We start from the raw sequence: 18,560 nt of genomic DNA on the forward strand, positions 1-18,560 counted from the left end.
GGGGTAGACTATACTCTCTGTCGGCTCCCGAACGTAAGGCTCTCAAAGATTATTTGTCTGTAGCTCTCGACGCCGGTACCGTAGTCCCTTCCTCCTCTCCCGCCGGAGCGGGGTTCTTTTTTGTTAAGAAAAAGGACGGGACCCTGCGCCCCTGCATAGATTATCGAGGGCTGAATGACATAACGGTTAAGAATCGTTATCCGCTTCCCCTTATGTCTTCAGCTTTCGAGATCCTGCAGGGAGCCAGGTTTTTCACTAAGTTGGACCTTCGTAACGCTTACCATCTCGTGCGCATCAGGGAGGGGGACGAGTGGAAAACGGAGTTTAACACTCCGTTAGGGCACTTTGAATATCGGGTTCTGCCGTTCGGTCTCGCCAATGCGCCAGCTGTTTTTCAGGCATTAGTTAATGATGTTCTGAGAGACATGCTGAACATCTTTGTTTTTGTCTATCTTGACGATATCCTGATTTTTTCTCCGTCACTCGAGATTCATGTTCAGCACGTTCGACGTGTCCTCCAGCGCCTTTTAGAGAATTGTCTTTTTGTGAAGGCAGAGAAGTGCGCTTTTCATGTCTCCCCGTCACTTTTCTCGGTTCTGTTATTTCCGCTGAAGGCATTCAGATGGATCCCGCTAAGGTTCAAGCTGTCAGCGATTGGCCCGTCCCTAAGTCACGTGTCGAGCTGCAGCGCTTTCTCGGTTTCGCGAATTTCTATCGTTGTTTCATTTGTAATTTCGGTCAGGTGGCAGCTCCTCTCACAGCCTTTACTTCTGTCAAGGCGTGTTTTAAGTGGTCCGTTTCCGTCCAGGGAGCTTTTGATCTCCTCAAGAAGCGTTTTACATCCGCTCCTATCCTTGTTACACCTGACGTCTCTAGACAGTTCATTGTCGAGGTTGACGCGTCAGAGGTGGGCGTGGGAGCCATTCTGTCCCAGTGCTCCCATTCTGACGATAAGGTCCACCCTTGCGCGTATTTTTCTCATCGCTTGTCGCCGTCGGAACATAACTATGATGTGGGAAACCGCGAACTGCTCGCCATCCGCTTAGCCCTAGGCGAATGGCGACAGTGGTTGGAGGGGGCGACCGTTCCTTTTGTCGTTTGGACTGACCATAAGAACCTTGAGTACATCCGTTCTGCCAAACGACTCAATGTGCGTCAGGCTCGTTGGGCGCTGTTTTTTGCTCGTTTCGAGTTCGTTATTTCTTATCGTCCGGGCTCTAAGAACACCAAGCCTGATGCTTTATCCCATCTCTTCAGTTCTTCAGTAGCCTCCACCGACCCCGAGGGGATTCTCCCTGAGGGGCGTGTTGTCGGGTTGACTGTCTGGGGAATTGAGAGGCAGGTAAAGCAAGCACTCACTCACACTCCGTCGCCGCGCGCTTGTCCTAGAAACCTTCTTTTCGTTCCCGTTTCTACTCGTATGGCCGTTCTTCAGTGGGCTCACTCTGCCAAGTTAGCCGGCCACCCCGGCGTTCGGGGTACGCTTGCTTCTATTCACCAGCGTTTTTGGTGGCCCACTCAGGAGCGTGACACGCGTCGTTTCGTGGCTGCTTGTTCGGACTGCGCGCAGACTAAGTCCGGTAACTCTCCTCCTGCCGGCCGTCTCAGACCGCTTTCCATTCCCTCTCGACCGTGGTCTCACATCGCCTTAGGCTTTATTACAGGTCTGCCTTCGTCAGCGGGGAAGACTGTTATTCTAACGGTTGTCGATAGGTTCTCTAAGGCGGCTCATTTTATTCCCCTCGCTAAGCTTCCTTCTGCTAAAGAGACGGCACAAATCATCATTGAGAATGTGTTCAGAATTCATGGTCTTCCGTCAGACGCCGTTTCGGACAGGGGTCCGCAATTCACGTCTCAATTTTGGAGGGAGTTTTGTCGTTTGATTGGTGCTTCCGTCAGTCTCTCTTCCGGTTTTCATCCCCAGTCTAACGGTCAAGCAGAACGGGCCAATCAGACTATTGGTCGCATCTTACGCAGTCTTTCCTTTCGAAACCCTGCGTCTTGGGCAGAGCAGCTCCCCTGGGCAGAATACGCTCACAACTCGCTTCCTTCGTCTGCGACCGGGCTATCTCCTTTTCAGAGTAGCCTTGGGTACCAGCCCCCTCTGTTCTTGTCCCAGCTCGCCGAGTCCAGCGTTCCCTCCGCTCAGGCTTTTGTCCAACGTTGTGAGCGCACCTGGAAGAGGGTCAGGTCTGCACTTTGCCGTTATAGGGCGCAGACTGTGAGAGCCGCTAATAAGCGTAGGACTAAGAGTCCTAGGTATTGTCGCGGTCAGAGAGTATGGCTCCCCACTCGTAACCTTCCCCTTATGACAGCTTCTCGCAAATTGACCCCGCGGTTCATTGGTCCGTTCCGTATTTCTCAGGTTGTTAATCCTGTCGCAGTGCGACTTCTTCTTCCGCAACATCTTCGTCGCGCCCACCCGGTCTTCCATGTCTCCTGTGTCAAGCCTTTTCCTCGCGCCCCCGTTCGTCCCCCCCCCCCCCGTCCTTGTCGAGGGCGCACCTATCTACAGGGTCCGGAAGATTATGGACATGCGTCCTCGGGGTCGTGGTCATCAGTACCTAGTGGATTGGGAGGGGTACGGTCCTGAGGAAAGGAGTTGGGTTCCATCTCGGGACGTGCTGGACCGTTCGCTGATCGATGATTTCCTCCGTTGCCGCCAGGTTTCCTCCTCGAGTGCGCCAGGAGGCGCTCGGTGAGTGGGGGGGTACTGTCATGTATTGTCATGTCTTGTCCCTGTGCTTTCTCTTCTCTTCGTTTCCCCCTACTGGTCGTATTAGGTTTCTTTCTCTCTCTCTATCTCTCTCTCTATCGTTCCGTTCCTGCTCCCAGCTGTTCCTCATTCTCCTAACGACCTCGTTTACTCTCTCACACCTGTCCCCTCTTTTGCCTCTGATTAAGTCTCTATTTCTCTCTCTGTTTCTGTTTCTGTCCTTGTCGGATTCTTGTTTGCTTTGCCCTTGTTCTGTCCTGTCGAGTTTTGCCTTTTCATCAGATGCTGCGTGTGAGCAGGTGTCTCTGTCCTCTACGGCCCGCGCCTACCCAAAGGGACCTGCAGTCTGTTGCCGCTAGTCCTGCAATTCTCCTCTACAACTAGAGGATTTATGTTTTCCCTGTTTGGACACCTCCTGTAAGATTGAGGAATTATGTTTTCCCTGTTTGGACACCTCCTGTAAGATTGAGGAATTATGTTTTCCCTGTTTGGACATTAATAAACTCAGTTTCTGTTAAGTCGCTTTTGGGTCCTCACTCACCTGCATAACAATTGTATATCGTTATTATTGTAGGCCTGTTTATGAATCTCAACTAGTTCTTTAAATATGAAAACTGTGTTTTGTTTAATTCTGTTGAGACATTTTCATTGGTTAAATTAAGTTCAATCTTTTTTTTAATTGTGTGCTCCATATTTAATTCAAGATCAGTTAATGATATTTATTTGAGGAAAGGCCTAACCTATTTCTTTCATTTATTGGGTTTGGTAGGCCTTTATTGTTAATTGCTGCAATATGCCCTGTTAACTTTTTGAAGGTTTAAACCAGTTTGCAATGGTTTTGTTTCATTCTGTTGAGACATTTTCTTTGGCTGAATGAACTGTAATGTTATGTTTGCAGCGATATAATATCCTGCTCATATTTTCCATATAAACAGTGGCTTGAGTTATTTTTGATATTACCCTAATAAAGTTTAGAAACTTTTGGTGTGGCTATTAGCCTATTATTCTGCTGCCCTATGGTATGAAGGCAGTGCACACCGGCGCTCTAACTGACAGTTGTGTTTTAGGCCTACCCGAAATTATTATTTTATTTAACTAGGCAAGTCAGTTAAGAACAAATTCTTACTTTCAATAAAGGCCTAAGAACAGTGGGTTAACTGCCTTGTTCCGGGATAGAACAGATTTTCTAACTTGTCAGCTTGGGGATTCGATCGTGCAACCTTTCAGTTACTAGCCCAACACTCTAACCACTAGGTTACCTGCCGCCCCAGGTATCCTACTCCTATGATCTAACAATATAATGCTTATCTTTATCAAAAATATTCTGATTTAAAAAAATAACAAATTAGCCTCCTGTACACCTACACTGTATATCTCTATAGTAGATGCAGTAGCCTATCTGACAAGAGTAAAGAAATAGACGTCGGGGTCGTAGCATGCCACCGGCATATCTCTCTCTGGGGCTACGCCTAAAGCTTCTCTTCCTTTACATGTGTTTGTATATGAATATCATACAGTGGCCTAAGCCTATAGGTCTCTTCATTCATGCAATGCCCTAATGAATTTAGTGCTCACATCTCTGACAGCTGAACCACGAGATCATACCAGTTCAGTCAAACCACTAGTCTCCATAAGCAAATAGACTCTTGAGTGCAGATTCAAATGTACAGCAGGCCTAGGCTGTACTTAAAAGTGTACAATCAGATTGTTAGTCTATATGTCAATAAATTATGCACTTGAAAGTAGATCACGGGGTCAATCAGGAATGCAATAGATAACCATGGGAAAACGGATATGTAAAAAAAACCGAAACAAATCTGGGTGGAAAAATAACCTTCAGAAAAACGTCACTCGCTGTAAACAACACACATTTCCATAATGAAGGTGCAGTGGTAGAGCTCTCACCACTAAAATCTTCAGAGCGCACATATGCACTTGCCCGTTATACATGAAGTACTTTGATGTAGGTACCGAGGGCGAATCAGTATTTCTAATCAATATTGGACACACCCATATTCAAAGTAGCCTACCAGTTGCAACAAAATAACAATTCACCGCTGTGTTACTTGTTTGCTGTGCCCGAAGAACTAAAGACGGGGCAACTAACTGGCAAGTATGGCGGCCTATGGCTACACAGTAACCTATTGCCGCTATGTGCCTACCTCCTAGAATACTTCAAGCTTGAGTTGGCTGTCCAACTATGAAGTTTATTGTAGAAAAAATGAATTTGGAAAACACATATAGAAGTTCCTGCCATAATGCTTCGACACACCCAGCCTAACAAGACTACCAAAACGAGTCGAATATCAATAATAACTGTAGGTGATGCAGTGCACAGTCCACATTTATAAAACCATTCATAATAGCATAAAGGTCCGTCCCGGAAAAGCGGTCTAAAATCCTGCAACAAAAACTTCTAACAGCAATAGTCATTGGTTACCAATCATATCGTCGGACCTATGCTACTGATCCGAATATGAAACTCTTTATTGTGTGTAAGGCATTGACAGAAGGATAGCCTATAAGACTTACTAAACAATTCAAACTTACGTAAAAACGAAGAATAAGGTGGTGGATCCCACAAGAAGAGTGGCAGCAGTGGATACCGGGATGTATTTGGTGGGTTTAAATCTCTTTCCAACGCTGTTGGGCATTCTGTAATTTCCACATTCCTCAATTATTTATTCCAATTGGAGATAGTATACATATGTAAAGATCCAGTCTGCAATATCTATAATTAACGATTCAGCCAATCCGTATTTACTGCCGTTAAACGCACACAGATCCAAATATAGACAGGCAGAAAATACAGCGCTCCAAAAGCTTGGAAATCCACTACTTTTCTGCAAGCAGCACTACCGATGTCACTTTACTATGGTAATGAGGAAACCTTCAAAAATAAAAGTCCGCATTTCAACATATTGCAAGGTGGATAACTCAATCAAAAGATAATATATTTTAATCAATGTCGATTTGTATTGTGCTTATAAGCAAATGCAAGAAGAAATGTATAGAAAAACTTTTACATTTGTTAAAAAAAAAACATTATTTGATTGACTGACATGATTTGACAAAACACTTGGGATGCCCCTGGATGCCACCCAAGTCTAAAATAAATGTAAAATAAAAGGCTATTATACAATGAGATTGTAGTAACATAGTCCAATGGTTCCGTTCCAGTTGCAGGTATGATTAGTGAGGAGCATACCCAGAGAACAATAGGGCAGTTACCAAATGCAGTATAGAATAAAGAAAGGGATGTGTGTGGTAGCAACATAGTACCTGTGCAAATGAATAGTGATTAGGTCCATTGCACTGCTACATTGCTGCATTCAGGGAGCATTTTCCTGCCTGAAGAGTTGAATCGTGTTTTAGCTGACAGATACAGAAATCCTTTTAACCTCGGTATGCAAAAAAATTAAAAAATCATCCACTGGATTTCATCGACCCACTTCTATCTTGTCTTCAGTGGGTACGCGAGTATTTGAGACAAAGTTGGAAATCAGTGAAAGGAGAGGCAACTCCATAAGATCTAGATTTCTGTGTCATACCAGCATGTAAAAGTAATTTAATGCAACAAGCTGGTCAACTCTGTAGACGAGTGCAGTAAGAAGGAATACAGGAACCGGATGGGCATGAATTCCACAAATCTTGCTGACATTTGTGACATTGTTGATGTTTGCATAGGTCTTGGTAGCAGACATAATTCCACATTAGGAAGCAGCTCTATTAACAAAATCAAGAAACCAACACAAACATTAGACCTAAAAAACTGACCCAGAAAATCCAGATTGTAAATCCTTTGATGAACACCATTTGCTGATGAATTTGAAAGTGGTATACAGTGAATGCCAAAAGTATTGGGACAGTGACACATTTGTTACTGTTTTGGCTCTGTACTCCTCCAGCACATTGAAATGATACAATGACTAAGAGGTTTAAAGTGCAGACTTATTTTGAGGGTATTTTCATCCATAACAGGTGAACCGTTCTTGTACATAGTCCCCGCATTTTAGGGGACCAAATGTATTGGGACAAATTCACTTATTTCTGAAGTAAAAAGTAAAGTATTTGGTTATAATGTTTCTAGACACTTCTACATTATTGTGGATGCTACCATGATTATGGATCATCCTGAATGAATCGTGAATAATTAATATAATACACCCCCTCAACAACAGGAAAATGCTAACCTCCCCTGTTATTGTAATGGTGAGGGGTAAGACGTTTGCGTGTCTAACTTTCTCACATATTCATGATTCATTCAGGATTATCTCTAATCATGGTAGCATCCACATTACCACATGAATGTAGAAGTGTCTAGAAACATATCCTATTCTTATTTACAATAAAAGTGACTCCAAAATGAAACAATACATTATTTACCATTCATTTCAATTGGGCACAAAATAATCTGAAACACAACCAAAACACAAAGCAAATGCATCCAACAAATTTGTAGTCACAAGCTTGATGTAGTCGTGGCGTGCTATGAATATGGGACCCAATACTACACTTTTTACTACTTTAATACACAAGTGAATTTGTCCCAATACGTTTGGTCCCCTAAAAGAGGGGGACTATGTACAAAAAGTGCTGTAATTTCGAAATGGTTCACCCGATATAGATGAAAATACTCTCAAATTAAAGCGGACAGTCTGCACTTTAACCACAGTCATCATATAATTTTAATGTGCTGGGGTACAGAGCCAAAACAAACAATGTCACTGTCCCAATAATTTTGGAGTTCACTGTACAGTATATAGTGAACAAGTGAAATCTCCTTTCTTTGAATGCTTTGACAAAATACAGAAACAAACCTTTGAAGGCATTGATAGAGCACAATGCACTGAGAGAAACCAGTACTGTTCAGAACATCTGTTAGACAAGCTTTTGAAAAACGTTCTTCTGGTAATTCCAAATTTGATCTATTTTGGTCTAATTCCTATTTGGTCTGACCTTCTCACCCGATATTTAAAGAGATTTTCATCAACGTATTTAAAAGTACTGCTAAACAAGAACAGCACAGATATCAGTGAGGAAACCTTCAAAAATACAAAACATTTGTATTTCGGGGATAAATAACAGGTTGATGACTGTATTGTTAACATACATACTTTGTACATAGCCTACCAAAGAGACATACTGTACAGTGCCTTCAGAAAGTATTCATACCCCTTGACTTTCCCCCACATTTTGTTGTCTTACAGCCTGAATTTAAAATGGATTGAGGTTTTGTGTCACTGGCCTACACACACAATACCCCATAATGTCAAAGAAAAAAAAAATTTGTTTTTGTTTTTATAAATGTTTACAAATGAATTAAGAATTAAAAGCTGAAATGTCTTGAGTCAATAAGTATCTGACCCCTTTGTTATGGCAAGCCTAAATAGGTCAATGAGTAAAAATGTACTTAACAAGTCATATAATAAGTTGCCTGGACTCACTCTGTGTGCAATAATAGTGTTTAACATGATTTTGAACGACTAACTTATCTCTGTACCTCACACATACAATTATCTGTAACGTCCCTCAAAAACAAGGTTTTCCAATGCCTCGCAAAGGGCACCTATTGGTAGATGGGTAAAAACATTGAATATCCCTTTGAGCATGATTAAGTTATTAATTACACTTTGGATGGTGAATCAAGACACCCAGGCACTACAAATATATATCGTCCTTCCTAACTCAGTTGCGGAGAGGAAGGAAACCGCTCGTGGATTTCACCATGAGGCCAATGGTGACTTTAAAATAGTCAGGGCTGCATCATGTTATGGGTATGCTTGTAATCGCAAAGGACCACAGCATTTTGGGGGGATAATAATACATGGATTAGCGCTAAGCACAGGCAAAATCCTAGAGGAAAACCTTGTTTAATCTAACAGACATGGGGAGACAAACAAATTGTGTTAATATGCCCTGCGTATTTTGAGAGTCAGCGAATACAGTCTGTTTATTGGCAACAAAGAGGTTATGCCAAATGAGCCTAGAATGGACAACATCTGGTGGGATTTTAATGCCACGTTCAAAACAACTGGGAATTAGGAAAAATACGAGGTCAAATCATGACGACAGTGATCTTGGATGACCGTTCAAATAGATTTTTCCCAGTCAGAGTTTGTGTTTTCCGAGTTCCCAGTAGTTTTGAATCCACTGAAGTCGGAAGTCTGAGATTTCCAAGTTCCCAGTTCCAAGTTCCCAGTTGTTTTGAATGCAGCATAAGCATGTGATAGTGCCTGTGAACTAAAAGTCACGTTGGACAGTAATAGGCATAGATATGCGACATAAAGTTAGTAGTAGTAATTGCTTAAATTAAATCTGAAAATTATTGATTCCTTAAGCCAGTATGAAAAAGAATTTGAGGATACACTACTTCCAATTCATAAAATATCTGGCATTACAGTATCTAGCAATGCGTGGGGTTGTGGTGGATGTAACACTAAACTATGAATTTTCTTATCAGTGCCCCCATTTTAGAAAACAGTCAAACGGTAATAGTAGTGGTGTTTATGTGTGCTTGTTCTCTAACGCAGTTTTATTAGAGCGCAATGTGAATACGCTTTGTTACAATGGCAAGCGAAAATATGTTTTACATTAGTTATCGGAAGGGATATTACTTAGTTGAAAGAAGTTAAGCTTTTAAGCTTAAAGAATACAGAAGAGTGTTTCTTGTAATGCATATAAAACTGTACAGAAAATGTCTTTGCTGACATTGAGTGATATTAATCACAATATAACATGTAAATAATCTTGTCTCTGTTATTGTTTTTTGAAAACGAGTTAATAGGCCTATGCCTACTGTACTTGGACGGCAGGTAGCCTAGCGGTTAAGAGCATTGGGGCAGTAACTGAAAGGTTTCTGGTTTGAATCCCTGCACCGACTAGGTGAAAAATCTGCCAATGTGCCCTTGAGCAAGGCACTTAACCCTGATTGCTCTGGATAAGAGCATCTGCTAAATGACTCAAATGTAAAATGCCTTCACTGTATACTGCTAACCTGTTAGATATTACCTCTAAATAATTGTCTTCATTGTTGTTCTGAAAGCATTACATTTTAATTTTGACTAAAAGGTTTGCCTCATGTGTTTGAGTATGTATACTGCTGCTGGGCATTTAGAACTCAGTCCCCCATGAAATAACACCATACACTAAGTGGCCAGTTTGTTTATTAGGCACACCACCCGTTCACAAAAATGGTTCACTCCTACAGACAGTGAGTCACTTGGCCATGGCTTGCTATATAAAGCAAGCAGACAGGCATTGAGGCATTCAGTTACTGTTCGATTGAATGTTAGAATAGGCAAAGCGAGTGACCTAAGCAACTTTGAGCGTGGTATGATCATCGGTGCGAGGCATGCCAGTTCCAGTATCTTAGAAACGGCCGGCATCCTTGGCTTTTCACGCACGACAGTGTCTGGAGTTTGCCGACAGTGGTGCGACAAACAAAAAACATCCAGGCAGCAACAGTCCTGTGGGCGAAAACAGCTTGTTGATGAGAATTCGAAGGAGAATGGCAAGAATCGTCCAATTTAATAGGCGGGCCCGAAACAGGTAAATAACAGCGCAGTTTGTCACGGATGGGCTATTGCAGCAGACGACTACACTGGGTTCCACTCCTATCAGATAAAAACAAGACGAAGCAGCTCCAGTGGGCACGCGATCACCAACACTGGACAATTGAGGAGTGGAAAAACATTGTCTGGTGCGACGAATCCCGGTTCCTGTTGCGCCATGCTGATGGCAGAGTCAGGATTTGGCATAAGCAGCATAAGTCCATGGCCCCATCCTGCCTGGTGTCAATGGTACAGGCTGGTGGTGTAATGGGGTTTTCTTGGCACACATTAGGTCCCTTGATACCAATTGAGCAATGTTTCCATGCCCTGAAGCATTCAGGCTGTTCTGGAGGCAAAGGGGGGTCCGACCTGGTACTAGATGGGTTTGTACAATAAACTGGCCACTGAGTGTATATAGATTCTACAGACCCTACTGAGTACTCCCAATCCACGTTTACATCGGCACATAGTATTTTTTCTTCTCTTTTAGCCAATATGTAATTAATATGCAGTGTATTGCAGTGCAGTGAATGAGATGGGTGGAGTAAGGAGTCACCAGCATTCTTTATTAAACCCGTTGCCCAGCATAATAGACCAATTTAAGTTTTGTAGACTCTATTGACTAATTCCAATGACTTATATTTGATTAAAGGTGTATTTATTTTCACTTAGCCTACACATTGGCTGTGTTCGAGAGGATCAAAATAGTAATTTAACATGGGTAAATTGTGACTGACTGACTGATCTACAAGTAACAATGAGGTGTTATTTATGATGGAAGGTGATTTGTAGATCAGTCAGTCGGCAGTTGCGATCACTGTTAGCTGCAATGTTGAACAAGCCCAATAGCTTTCAATATACCAGTATTGGTGTAAACTTTCTAAAGAAATGCTGGTATAAACAGTACAATATTAAAAATAAAAGTACGTAAAATGATCCATACATTTTTATAAAGGTGGTTGCAATGCTGTGAAAAACAGATGTACTGTACTGATATGCAAAAACTAAATCGATATTTCAAAAGTTTAGCATGTCTTTGTAGGGGAACTCTTATTTTGAAGAAAACAAATCCGAATCGCGATGTACCAGCATAATATCCTGCTGCCAGGAGAACGGTAATTGGTAATCCCACTAGCGATCCAGCCTGCGAGTGAGGACAGAGAACCACTTGAAAGGTGGAGCCTATAGCCTGCGTTAAAATAGGCAGTCCAATTCTCCTGATATTTTGTGAAAAGATCTGATGTGATTGGTCAAAAGTGCAGGGGTATTCAACCGGCGGTCCACGGAGGTACTGCAGGGGGTGCACAAAATGTTATTTTTTAATTATGCATGTCGCTAGCAACAACAGAATAAACACATTTTGAATGACATACCTATAATAATATTTTCTTTCTAATGATGTCAAGTGTATTTCTCAACTCTAATATTAAGCAAATTAAACTCATTAAAGCCAATTACACTCACCGGAGTGTCTGACATAGGCTTTGAAAAATCACCAGTGAATAGGCTACCAGTGTGGCAAATGCTGCTGGCTTCTGGTAAGCTTTCTGAACCAGGACATTATTTTATGACAACACATGGCTAACCAGCTAAACAGCTGCTCTTAGCAAAGATGTGTTTAGAGTTACCTTTCTAGCTAATAGGCTATGTTATAGTTTACACTTCCTCTTCCAATTATAATGTGGGGAGGTCAACATAATGAAAAACTCTCCCAAATCTATTCATTTTAAAATGTTGATTACTTTTCCTTGGCATTATCATTCACCTAATAAGACAAGACATGTGAAAAAATTATTTTACCTAACGTATGATGGCGGTCCCGGGGGGTTCTGTTTTGCCTGAGAGGGGTTCCCTGAGGGGGTTCGCTTGGCAATAAAACGTTGAAGAACCCTGAATATAGTGGGGAAAAAGATCAGAATTGGGCTGCCTGTGTAAACGCCGCCATAAACAAAGAGGCTGTGATGCTCAGGTTACAGACAGGGACCACACGTTTATCTCAAACTATATTTTTAGGCATTATTTACATTTAATTAAAAAATGCTTGAATAAATGGATTTATAGCCTATATTGTATTTTGTTACGTTTGCACATTGAAAAAAATTCACTCATCATTTGTTTTGAGTCACTCATCATTTGTCCATCATTTTCTCACTCACACATAATTTGCACACACATTTATACACTACACACCTGCACACCCACTCACATACAAGCTGCTGCTACTCTGCTTATCTTTTATCCTGTTGCCTAGTCACCTTACATATCTACCTCCATCACTCCAGTATCCCTTCATATTTCTTATTATTTCTCATGTTTTTTTTTTCTAGTAATACATTGTTATGAATTAATAATTGTAAAGTGACTGTTCCACTGGATGTCATAAGGTGAATGCACCAATTTGTAAGTCGCTCTGGATAAGAGCGTCTGCTAAATGACTTAAATGTAATTGCATTGTAGGTCTATGAGTTTGTAAGAAAGCCCTTTAACTGTACTTGTGCATGTGACATGTAATCTTGAAATTTGAATGCAATTTTTTGTTATTAATATCATAATATCATAATGTGAAAGTAGGCTACCGACGCTGCTTCTATTTTCTTCCCCCACTAATTGGTCTTTACTGTGTCAGACCTGATCTGACACTGACCCCCCCCCCCCACCCCGAAAGACATTACCATTACAATAAGAATCTCCACCATCTTTGTCCGATTTCCCCAGTCTTCTGAAGTTTTCATCCTTTTTAAAACTGTGAGCTCCCTCTAGTGATGCATTATTTGATTTGTTCGTTTTGTTCCGCGACATTCGCGTATCGTAATATCTTCGCTAGCTGTTTTTTTGGCTCTAGCGAGGCACCGTACGTCCAAGCCCTGTGTGTTTTCCTTTTGGTTTATCTTCAAGCCTGCGAGATAAGTGATTCGAAATAGCTTCATAATCTGGACTGGAGTTATTTTTAGCTGGCGATTAAAGTGTCGTTGGAGGGTATTTGCTGTGTCCCTGTACCTAGAAAGTGTGTAAATCCACTGACCAGAGAGGCGGACCTAGCTAGGTCTGGATTAGCCGCTCTTCGAGACCGCTGGATGCTACATTCCGAAATCGCTCTACACATTGGGCGTCATTAGCCATTTAGCCCGCTACCTAGCGAACACAAATTGCATATCATCGCTAGGTTTTTACAACATGTCATATCGGAGGACAATCAAACTCGTGTGTGGATTCGCTGGCGGATCAGCGGTGCTGGTTGTGGCGGCTGCCGCAGCCGAATCCCGTGACTATTTCGGTGGTACGCAAGGAGAGCGATCTGGTCAGTGGAGTCGGTTCAATATTCTCCAAGCTGCACAGCCAGCGACATGGTCAACGGGGAACCACACGGTTGCATCTACTGGACATGCCTGGGACTTCAACTGGGATAAGTATGCCTGCTTCATTAGCTAAATCTGATGCAGACTACTGTAAAACATAAGAGGGGTCTGATGGGATGTGGGTCAAGTAGTTTAGTCTACGCTGAGTGTGATTGATTGATATTTGCAGCTAGCAACATGTTGACAGACTGACAGATGACTTCTCTGGGCACAACACACGCAACTGATTTGTTCCCTCTGGACTGTACTAGGCGGGACCCGTCCCCACTGTTTACAAATGGGAAGAAGAAGGAGAACAGCAGTGAAGACCCGAGCTCAGAGCAGGAGAATGGCAAACCCAAAGCCACACGCAACATCCTTTTCATCAGGCACTCCCAGTACAACCTGAGTGGGAATGGAGACCATGAGAGAATCCTCACCCCTTTAGGTTCTGTACCCGGTTCTGCTATGTATTCATGTTGCTGAAAGCGTGACACATAGACCTAGTTCTCCACTCTACAGCTCCACAGTTGCGTTTCAGTGGATAACAAGAGCATATTCAGCAGCACTTATTAGAGGTGGTGAAAGTGGTATACAAGTACATCCTGCTCATTTATGGGACCATGTGTTGGTGTTCTGCAGGTCGGGAGCAGGCTGAGTTTACTGGCCAGCGGCTGGCTGCCCTGGGGCTGAAGTATGACATCATGGTCTACTCCACTATGGCCAGGGCCACCGAGACGGCCAACATCATCAGCAAGTACCTCCCAGGTCAGAACCCTAGACAGGCAGACTCTACAGCTGAGGCATATGCCAGAGTCTATACAATATTCAGAGACACGCTTGTCTGGTTCCACAAGACTAACCAGTGCTGTACAGCCTTAATCTAACTCTCCTGATTCAACTTTAGAATCACGTTTTGACTTCAGAACATGGATTGGTTGTATCGATAGACCATTTGGTCAAATCAGGTGTGTTTGTGTAGAGCTGGAGCAAAAGCCTGCACTCTGCTGCTATTCATGGTGCAGATATTTACAGTTCCTTCAGAAAGTATTCACACCCCTTGACTTTTTCCACATTTGTTGTTACAGGCTGAAATGAAAATGGATTCAATTGAGATTTTGTGTGACTTGCTTACACACAATAAGTACCCCATAATGCCAACGTGGAATTATGTTTTTGGACATTTTTACAAATGAATAAAGAGCTGAAATGCCTTGAGTCAGTAAGTATTCAACCCCTTTGTTATGGCAAGGCTGAATACGTTCACAAGTAAAAATGTGCTTAACAAGTCACATAATAAATTGCATGGACTCTGTGCAATAATAGTGTCTAACATTATTTTTGGATGACTGTCTCATCTCTGTACCCCACACATACAGTTATCTGTAATGTCCCTCAATCAAGCTTTTACATGTATTTAGTTCTGTCCTTGAGCTGTTCTTGTCTATTAATGTTCTGTATTATGTCGTGTTTGGTGCGGACCCCAGGAAGAGTAGCTGTGGCTTTCGCAACAGCTAATGGGGATCCTAATAAAATAGCAAAGCAGTGAATTTCAAACACAGATTCAACCACAAAGACCAGGGAGGTTTCCAATGCCTCGCAAAGGGCACCTGGCAGACATTGAATATCCATTTGAACATGTTGAAGGTATTTAATTACACTTTGGATGGTGTATCAATACACTCAGTCACAAGAAAGATACAGGCATCCTTCTTCACTCAGTTGCCTGACAGGAAGGAAACCTGGGGATTTCACCATGATCCCAATGGTGACTAAGACAGTTAGAGTTTAATGGCTGTGATAGGAGAAAACTGAGGATGACATTGTATACTAACCTAATTGACAGAGTAAAAAGAATGAACCCTGTGCAGAATAAAACTATTCCTAAACATGCATCCTGTTTGCAACGAGGCACTAAAGTAATACTGCAAAAAAATGTGGCAACGCAATTAACTGACAGTGTTATGTTTGGGGCACATCCAATACAACATATTACAGAGTACCACTCCATATTTTCAAGCATAGTGGTGGCGGCATCATGTTATGGGTATGATTGTAATCGTTAAGGACTGGGAAGTTTTTCAGGATGAAAAAGAAACGGAATGGAGTTAAACACAGGCAAAATCCTAAAGGAAAACCTGGCTCAGTCTGCTTTCCAGCAGACACTGGGAGATGAATTAACCCTTCAGCAGGACAATAACCTAAAACCCAAGGCCAAATCTACATTGGAGTTGCTTACCAAGAAGACGGTGAATAAGGCTGAATTTTTTAAATTTTATTTAAATCTGCTTGAAAATATATGGCAAGACCTGAAAATGGTTGTCGAGCAATGATCCACAACCAATCTGACAGAGCTTGAATAATTTTGAAAAGAATAATGGGCAAATGTTGCACAATCCAAGTGTGCAAAGCTCTTCGAGACCTACCCAGAAAGACTCACAGCTGTAATCACTTCCAAAGGTGATTCTAACATGTATTGACTCAGGGGGTTGAAACCTTATCCAATCAGGATACTGTATATTAGTGTTTTATTTTTCAACTTTTTTTTCTCCAAATGTTATCAATTTTCTACCACTGACATTTAGAGTATTTTGTGTAGATCGTTGACAAAAATGACTATTAAAACCATTTTAATCCCACTTTGTAACACATCGAAATGTGGAAAAAGTCAAGGTGTGTGAATACTTCCTGAAGACATTGTTCGTCACCTGATACCAAGGTTATACCTCTGATAACAGCTTCAGAAGCTTTGATCTCAGATTTTCAGATGTAAATATTGTCATTAAGCATCATAGATAAGCATTTCACTACTCACCACTAACTAACTCATCTTCTGATCTGTTTTTGATTTAGGGGTAGAGCTGGTGAGCTGTGATTTGCTGAGAGAAGGAGCACCCATCGAACCTGTGCCTCCTGTTAATCACTGGAAGCCTGACGCTGTGGTGAGATGCCCAATTCTCTGTCCTACTTACTTCCTGTTTAGTTTCACTTATTAGTTACTGCTGTCTGCATCATTCAATACATAATTCAATGCAATGTATTCCAATGAGAGGTCAGAGGTCATCTCAAACCCTCGCCTGACACTACCACTGTGGACCTCTACCGCTCTACAGCAGTACCACGAGGACGGGGCCCGGATCGAGGCTGCCTTCCGTCGCTACATCCACCGCGCTGACCCCAAGCAGAAGGAGGACAGCTACGAGATCATCGTCTGTCATGCCAATGTCATCCGCTATTTCGTGTGCAGGTGTGTTGGTCTCCCCAGGCAAGCTGGGCTCAAAGCCTCATTCAACAAGATGCCAATCGACATTACTTTGTCTAGCAATTTCACTGTCTTGCTGATGTCTTTTTGTATTTCATGACTATGATGATGTGTGTTTCAACATCACATGATACATGTGAATATTTGTTTTGAAAAAATCGACCAGCTCTCATTTGGGTGTTTTGGTGGATCTTACAGGCTCCTCTATCCCTCCCTATGTGTCTCAGGGCTCTGCAGTTTCCCCCAGAGGGCTGGCTGAGGATGGGCCTGAACAACGGCAGCATCACCTGGCTCACTGTGCGCCCCAGCGGCAGAGTGGCACTGAGGACACTGGGAGACTCAGGGTTTATGCCCCCAGACAAACTCACACGGACCTGAGAAATGTTCCACCTACAGTATTCACTCGTTCTCTCCCGGGGAGCTTTAGATTTCGGTCACAGGGTGAACTGAATGGCTCTTGATTTCTCCTTAAGTGTCTTGAAAGTTACTTTTGGTTTTATTTTTGTAACTTCGACATACTTTTATGTGGTGTTTTGTCATCAACTCCTGTGCCAACTACAGTGCAAAAGGGGAGTATACAGTATGAACTGTTGCTGTAGCCAATCACTGAACTCCGAAAGCTGATGGGATGACTGCCAGTGCCCACTCATTATGAATGTAAAGGGTATAAGAGTTGAGGGACTGAAGGATTTTAAAACCAAAACCATTCTAAATTTGTATGGCATATTTACCTTAATGCTGTAAATGTTTATGCTCAGTACTTTTGTATTTGGATCAAGGTTTGAGGTTTAGATAGTTGTTGTATTCAGTAGAAACATGCAATAAAGGAGACATGTAAATGTTTTGTGTTCCTCAGTAGTACGCCAAATAAGTACTCGTACAGTCTTAAAATAGGGTTTAGCTCAAGCTGAGACATTGTCTCAAGACTTAACAGCAAATCCAATGCACCTTAGTGTTGGCACTACAAAGCTTGAAAATTACACAATGTCATTTGTTAGAGGACAAGAGCGCCACCACCATTTCAGGCAGTGACAATGTTAGAAAGTGCTCAAATGCCAATTCAAAGGTGAGGAAACTTGTATTTATTAGTCGAACGCAAATGAGAAGATCTGGACATACAGAAGAGGGGAAAATTTGCGATAAAGGTAAACTTTATGCCTTTAAAATTAAGCACAGAATGCCAAAGCACAATAAGCATGTTTAAGTATTTAGGTGCAATTTACAGAACACCACGTTCATAAAACAGAATCTAATCTGTCACCTGTAAGCACAAGTACGACAGACAATTACAATCCTCTCCATGAAAGTTTGTGCCTTTGATCAAAGATTTAAATTCACATTCAATATTACTCACGTCTCTCATACTGACCCAGACTGACAATATAGTAAGGGTGATGTCTATTGAATTGACTTCTAGATTAGCTTTGCTGGAAAACCATACATTTTACAGCAGTTTGTACATCGACTATTTTAACGGTGATAGCAATCTTCCTAGAGTTTGGCTATTGCAGGTTCTTGCACATACATATTCAGTCAGCCATTGATTATACATTAGTAAACATGTCTTTGTTGCACTCTACAGTAATCTGTTATGTACAACTTGGTATTTTTCGGACACATTTAGAAAAGCCAAGCTTTCAAGAAGTTAAGCTTTCAGGTTTTGTTTAAGACCGACAGTCGTTAGAGACGTAAAA

General features: G+C 42.0%; 2 protein-coding genes and 1 long non-coding RNA gene across 4 annotated transcripts in view; 1 reads left to right on the forward strand and 2 right to left on the reverse strand.

The window, feature by feature from the left end:
* Nucleotides 1-5,520, reverse strand: part of LOC124034180 (palmitoyltransferase ZDHHC8B-like) — a 92,366-nt gene extending 86,846 nt beyond the window's left edge. The window contains exon 1 of the mRNA XM_046347022.1: nucleotides 5,267-5,520. Within this exon, the coding sequence (XP_046202978.1) occupies nucleotides 5,267-5,370 (104 nt within the window). The 5' untranslated portion in view covers nucleotides 5,371-5,520. The remainder of the gene's footprint in view (nucleotides 1-5,266) is intronic.
* Nucleotides 5,521-11,316: 5,796 nt separating this feature from the next.
* Nucleotides 11,317-13,046, reverse strand: LOC124034183. Its single transcript, XR_006838534.1, has 3 exons — nucleotides 12,942-13,046; nucleotides 12,070-12,159; nucleotides 11,317-11,560 (listed from the first exon to the last, which is right to left on the reverse strand). It is a non-coding gene; the product is annotated as an uncharacterized LOC124034183 (long non-coding RNA).
* Nucleotides 13,047-13,090: 44 nt separating this feature from the next.
* Nucleotides 13,091-17,705, forward strand: LOC124034182 (serine/threonine-protein phosphatase PGAM5, mitochondrial-like). 2 transcript variants are annotated; one of them, XM_046347026.1, is made up of 6 exons: nucleotides 13,091-13,676; nucleotides 13,877-14,052; nucleotides 14,247-14,372; nucleotides 16,458-16,546; nucleotides 16,655-16,851; nucleotides 17,094-17,705. In XM_046347026.1, exons 1-6 carry the CDS (start codon nucleotides 13,444-13,446, stop codon nucleotides 17,242-17,244), a joined length of 972 nt encoding a protein of 323 aa, XP_046202982.1. In that variant the 5' UTR covers nucleotides 13,091-13,443; the 3' UTR covers nucleotides 17,245-17,705. The 2 variants fall into 2 exon arrangements, with proteins under 2 accessions (XP_046202982.1, XP_046202984.1); XM_046347028.1 differs by having other exon boundaries at nucleotides 13,092-13,676; nucleotides 16,718-16,851.
* Nucleotides 17,706-18,560: the final 855 nt, after the last annotated feature.

Source organism: Oncorhynchus gorbuscha, linkage group LG04, assembly GCF_021184085.1.
Source record: "Oncorhynchus gorbuscha isolate QuinsamMale2020 ecotype Even-year linkage group LG04, OgorEven_v1.0, whole genome shotgun sequence".
NCBI lineage: Eukaryota > Metazoa > Chordata > Actinopteri > Salmoniformes > Salmonidae > Oncorhynchus > Oncorhynchus gorbuscha.